Genomic DNA, 6,576 nt, shown 5'->3' with positions numbered 1-6,576 from the left:
AAGAAAACTTGCCACTAATTTTCCGCTCAGGAAAAAAGGCATTGATAGGCCTAGATGATGACATGTGATATAGAGTGCACTTCTCAAAATATGGGAAAAATATTTCAGTGGCCCCAGCTGAGATGGAATTTTTTGTCCTTTTATGAGCTGCATTTTAAGTCAAGCACAGAGGGCTCATCAATTATCTAACTTGCATGTGGGGACATGTGGGGATACATCCTTTCAGCACTTTGACCGAGATCGAAAAAGATCGAAAAGAACCATCTGAATCCTCCTGCATCGCTCTAGAAAGGGTTAACAACTTCACTCATTTTCAATTTGGCTACAGATTATCCATCGCAGCCCCTTGGGTCGAAACTCAGACTTAGAAAAGAGTAAAGTAGAGCAGAGATTTTTCTAGGATAATTAAAAACAATCAATCTCCTGGCAAAAGAAGGTTCCACTTCAAAATGTCCTCTCAGTAAAAAATTGTCATCTTAGCAGACCAGAAACTTAAGGTCAACGGTCACCTGCAATCAACTGATTGGAGAAAGTCCAAGAGTGTCTCAAATTAATTTGTCAATTTTCAGAACAAAAGTAACAAAAACAGCACCAACAAAGAAAAGAAAGAAAATTGGACTCCTTAATCATACTATGCAATACCTCTAAGTCCAACTAAGGTCACTTTCCAGCTCATTGCTCGTAGACAAACTCTTCATTTTGGCACACAAACTCATTATGTTAAAGCCAGCTATTATTCACCCTGCTATGATCTATGGATGTGTTATTTTTAGTCCTACCTACCACCTATTGTTTACAGGCAAAACCAAACAGCAGGCATGGCATTCAGCCAGCAAGGTCCTGACACTGCTTATGAGATGTGAAATATATATACACTGTTTTTATAAAGATCACAAAATGCCATCTGTCTGCGCAACAAAAGCTATTAACGCATCAGAACCCCAACTTTCACCAGCAACATGCATTGCGACTTTGATCAAAAATCTGTGAAGTGCTTTCCTCTCCCTTGTGGCGACTTGAAAAAAAAATAAGCGGTTGGAATGTGTGTTTTTCCACGATAGACCTGCCAATCTAATAAATTCAATTTTTTTGCCCAAAGGACTGAAGCAGTTAATAGGTACTGTATTTGTTTTTCCTGCTCCATTAGCTCGATGCAATATTTATGTGGCAGAAAATTCAGACAAATAATGCAACGCTACAAGATGAACACTGCCAAATAATTTCCCTATTATTCTGCAGAGTGGCTTAGAAACATTTCTGTAATCTGTGCACGGACTGGAGCTTCCAGATACCCTGAGCCTTAAAGAGACATGGTAGCGATACCACAAAATTAATTTAGCTGGCAATAAGCTTTTCCAAATACACAAGGCCCCTCTGAATCCTCCTCTGTTTCATGTGTACAGATGGGCTTATCATAAAGATGCAATTTGGAAGTTAAATGCTCCTACAGAAAACCATGGGTTTTTTTTTTGTCCTGAAAACAAAATCCCCTTCCAGGAACAACGGTTGTTGGTATATCCTGTTTTCTATGAATGCTGCTTAATCCAAAATCCAATTCCGTAATTTTTTTGAGTGCACTTTTTTCACATGCATCATGGCACTTGCATGGGAAGGATGCAGGTCTGCGAGTCAGTACTGTCACACCAGGCACAAAGACTTAGTCTGGCCACAAATCCCCATGAGGTCTGTGTTACGGCCAGCTTGTGGGGCAGCAACATAAAAGAAGGCAGACGGTCAACAAAACTGGATTTCTAAATACAGAAGTACTTGATCTATTCAACACAGAATGAAGGGAAGAAAAACGTGACTAGGAAATGAAATATGGTTTTGTGTTGGTGGTCTGTGGGTGGACAGGAGTGGAGTGTAAGTGCGTGTACGTGAATAAGAAGAGTGTGTAGGAAATTAGAGAGGAGCCGAGCTGAGAGAGAGAGATCCATAAGTGTTCTTACAACTTCGCTTCAACAGATGCTAATCAGTGCAGCACAGTGACTGCCCAACCGCTGTACTGAAGTTAATTTAGTCAATTACTGTGTACCACCACCTTGTTTTTCAAACTTTCAGAATGAATCAAGACCTTATGCATAACTCAGCTCGATACATTTAGCTCATATATATCCATGCAGTTGTCCTAACCTTAGAATGAAGCGCTCCACAGGTGAGGCACTTGGCAGGAACACGTAGAAGGTGGCCCTGTCAGTGGTCTTCACAGGCTTGGACGAGGTCTGGATCACCACGGTGCCTCCCAGCCTCACCCTCATGAAGGTGGGATTCCCCGGGGGGGAGCGCAGGAGCGTCAGGCTGCCAATGCTCTTCATCCGAGGCCCGCTTATCCTGTACCTGAGTGCCGCCTGTCCCTGCTGCCCCCTGCGGGCCTGGCCGTCCTGAGGCGAGCACTGGCTGGTGGGGCTTGGCCGACTCTGGTAGTACAGCTCCACCGTGTTCCCCTTGCCCTCGCTCTGATTCTCCTGGCTGGACCTCCCGCTCCCCAGGCCGAACCAGGTGGGCTCGGGCTTGAGCCGGGCCAGGCAGGAGCCTCCTTCGGCGGGGAGGGAGCAGGCTCCCCTCACCTCCCTCGTCTCCCAGAAGGCGTAGGTCATAACGCAAATATACCCGCCCTTCCCTGCTGTGCCTTTAGGACCTGTTTCACCCACGCTAGCATTCCGGGGATTGCTCTCGCTCCGGGCGGAATGGAACAGCACCCTCATAATGGGGGCCGAGGAGCGGACCTGCTTGGCCAGGATGAAGGCCCGAATCCTGGATCCGGTCTGGAGAAACTCCTGGGGGATGGCCCTCTCCACGGACATGAGCCCGTAGCTGGCGTTGATGGACGGCGGTGGCTTCTGCCCACTGACACTTCTGAGCATGAATGTCTGTCTCTGGGCCTGCAGGCTGGCATTGCCTATCAGGTCCCGGCTGGCATCTCTTAGCAGGAGGGGCTCCGCGTTGAGGATCTGATACTTCACAGATGGGTAGACGGGGATCGGGAGGAAGCTCCTCGGGTCATCTGGCAACTCCTCCACTTTCACGACTGTAGAGAACAAAGACAAAACCTGACATTGGTGTTTGCCGTACGGAAGAAATTCAGTATCGTGTGTGTGGTGCAAATGCTTCAGCCGTGTTCAACAACTGGGCTTCTATGAGGAGTAACACAGGACTGAAGATATAAACAAATGTGACAGATAATTTATCCCAACCAAATGGCTTCATTTGTGCTTTGCGTTTTGTCTCACTTTTATCACAGATCATCTCTTTATGGCGGAATTACACAAGCCACAGCCCTGTTCCCTAATGGAATGAAAGCGCTAACGACTGACAGCATCTTTGAGATATCATCATGAGAACCAAGTCATGTGCCTTTGTGTCAAGACTCTGATGTGCAAGAGAAGGTGGAAATGAGCCCTAGTGACTTTGTTTACGGTAGAGAAAGTGACACACACGCATTCTATGCATTTTTCCCATCCAGGGTAGTGATACACATAGTGAAACACACAGTGAAGTACACGAAACCCAGAGCAGTGAGCTGTCTTTGGCGGGGCCCGGGGAGCAGTGATTTGGGTTAGGTGCCTTGCTCAAGGGCACTTCAGCCGTGGATGTGGGCATGGGAGAGCAGTGGTCTACCACTTCCCCCGCCCACATTTTTCCTACTGGTCGGGGATCAAACCAGCCACCCTACGGTTTCCAGCTTGAAACCCTAACCAGTAGGCCACGGCTGACCGCCAACCCACACATAATTCCCAAGCATTACCATGTTAACTGATTTTAAAAGATTTTTTTAAAATCTAACAATAAATATAATGTGACGTATGTTTTGAGAAAAAAACAATGGTGAGGGTAATCAAATGACTGCTAGGCTGACATGGAACATTTCCAGACACAAGAACCAATCACCAATAAGATTTCGGCTAATTTCCTTTCAGAAGCAAGCACTGAAGGCAATTTCCTTGAAGTGTCCCCTTAAAATGAGTGAATTAGTTAAGTAGTTAAAATTGTAGCGTGCACCTAAGCAAACAGCAATGCAAGGGTTGGGTGGGGGGCTAGGGGTGTGGTTTGAGAAAAATAAATATAAGAAATAATAAACGTTCTGCTATCAGATGCAGGGGCGCCCACGGTATTCTCATTCAAGGTACGCATACTCAAGAAAGTTGTGTCACCATTGAGTGGCAACCTCGATCAGATCAAAACTGAAGCAAATGTGTGTCCTGGTCGCTAGCTCATTATTTGCCCCATCAGTAACGTTTGACATGCTCTTCTTAAAAGAATGAAACTCAATGACATGATTGACTCTGCTGATCCCTGTTGAGCCACACTCCCTAAAAACTCTCTACAAGTCTTCCCTCTAATACCCATTAGAGCTAGCCCTGTTGTCGGAGCCAATTGTATTATTTTGTTGAATATTGTGAACAGTTGGGTACCGTTGATCCACAGATCAGAATCAGTTCTCTGCAGCATCATTGTGTTTTTTCATTAAAAAAAAATCAACATACATTGCTTTAGTTTTTGTATTTGAAACATTTTGACATTTTCAATTGACTTGTAATGTAATTACATGCATCCACCAGACCTGCTTCAAGTTCACTTCTGCCTTTAATATTCCACTACCCAACACAAAACTCCCACCCTGCCCTGTGCTACTGCTAGGGTATGCAGCGTGCATATACTGTACATGCATACCGGTGGGGGCGCCACTGGTCAGGTGTTTCCACGTGTCTGGACAAGCAACTTATCAAATCTGGCTGTCTGGAGGAGACACACTTAACCTTTTCCTTATGACAGGCTGCCTGACATCCGCTGCCTTCACCTTCCTGATTGCTAAAGTGCACCATTGGAAATTGAAGGCTGGTCGAGAAGCACTGTGTGTGTTTGAAGTAGTTTGTCAAGGAGTGTTTCGTGTGACAGTTCAATAATCAGTTCTAAGGGAGAGATATAGGTCTGCAGCACCTCCCTACCTCTCTCTTTTTCCCTCTCTCTCTCTCTCTCTCTCTCTCTCACACACACACACACAGACACACACACACACACACACACACACACACACACACACACACACACACACACACACTCGGCATCAGTAAGGATACTGATGAAAAAATAGTAATGAAACAAGAGATTCACAGAGAAGGCTGAGAAGCTAAATTTGGGAAAGCCATTTTTAATATGCAAACTATACTTGTATAAATATTTAGTAAAACTATCAGTTGACCTCCGGTCTCCCCAATGGAAGCCAGAGGTAATTGGAGCGGGGGAATCTATCAAATAGCACACCTCTAAACTTTGTGTGCTTAATGCTAGCTGTAGGAAAATAGTGTATTAATTATATTATTTTCTTTATTTGTATTAAGATAATAGAATTTGTTTCTATGTGTTACTTTTTCGTCTTATTTTTGTATATATTATTATATTTCTGTAGATTCAAATGTTATGATTATTTATGTACGTCATTCCAAATGTCCAAATGAAGGGAGGATTCGCCCATCGGATGACTGGTTAAACTTAATCAAAACTTAATCACACTAAAGAGTGCCAATGAGCAAAACAGTGAGAGAAATAGAGAGGCATAATTGACAACACCCTGACACACCCTGACATGCAGTAATTAAGATCCTTTCAATTAAGACCAGGACAACAATCAGTTGTAATTTTTGTTAGTCCTCATGAGCCTAAGGGCCTAGTCCTCATTTCAGACACCTTAACTATGGCTCTCCCCAGATTTGAGTATCTGATGGGGAAACACAAGGCAGGCAGATTCACAAAGGCCTTGCCTGAAGAAACAGATTGATATCTTTCATTATGTATTTCCGATTTTGCAACTGAACAGAGCGACAGCTCACCTCATGTCCAAAAAGCTGAGGCCACACACTTCAGGCGCAAGTCTTTATCAGCAGGAGACAGAGAAGGCTTTCTTTATTTCCTTTTGCCTGGGCTATCTCTAAACAAACAATATGCTTTCTGCCCCATTCCCCCCTTCTCTCTTGCTAATCAATTTGATGGCTGCTCTGACAGGCACTGTATTGACTTATATTCCTGGGGAAAGAAAGTGATGAAAAGCGATATCTTTCTCCATCGGTGACTCCTCGGTCTGTGAATGACAGTGATGCTGAAATGTAGGTTAATGACCAAAGGCCCTAAGGGAAGGCAATGCCATAGCCTACAAATGGCTGTCTGATCACACAGGGCTAGTCCATGGCACACTGTGGGGGTTCTGACATCTAGCTTTGGTTCAACTCTGAACAGGATTATTGGTTGTAGGCAAATTTCTTACAAGTCATTTTCAGAAGCACAATAAGTCTTGTGATTTAAACTGATAAGCAATGATTACTTTTTCGAAATAATCCGTTTATAAATGATTATTGAATAATGTCCACAAACCCATACATATGTTATGGTAAACCACATGTTTGTTTAGGCCAAATCTATGTTAAGCAAACAACAAAAATAGCACAAACAATTGCTTCACTTTCAGATATAAACTTCAGCATTGTAATGCTTACCTTGAATGTGAGTTGGCAAAGCCAGCGCCGTCAGTGTCAGCAACAAACTCCAAAAGGAAAACATGACCACCTTGACAACCTTCCACAT

The 6,576-nt window shown here is 44.0% G+C and overlaps 1 protein-coding gene across 1 annotated transcript in view; it reads right to left on the bottom strand.

Annotated features, from left to right (window-relative positions):
- The window catches only part of LOC308372544 (transmembrane protein 132D), a gene marked incomplete at both ends in the record, with an annotated part of 27,937 nt that extends 21,361 nt beyond the window's left edge, over positions 1 to 6,576 (bottom strand). The window contains 2 exons of the mRNA XM_080847709.1: positions 2,134 to 3,028; positions 6,489 to 6,576. Of these exons, the coding sequence (XP_080703835.1) occupies positions 2,134 to 3,028; positions 6,489 to 6,576 (983 nt within the window). The remainder of the gene's footprint in view (positions 1 to 2,133; positions 3,029 to 6,488) is intronic.

Source organism: Sprattus sprattus, assembly GCF_963457725.1.
Source record: "Sprattus sprattus genome assembly, chromosome: 11".
Lineage (NCBI taxonomy): Eukaryota > Metazoa > Chordata > Actinopteri > Clupeiformes > Clupeidae > Sprattus > Sprattus sprattus.
Note: the sequence above shows the minus strand (reverse complement) of the source record. Positions and strands in the feature narration are given on the sequence as shown.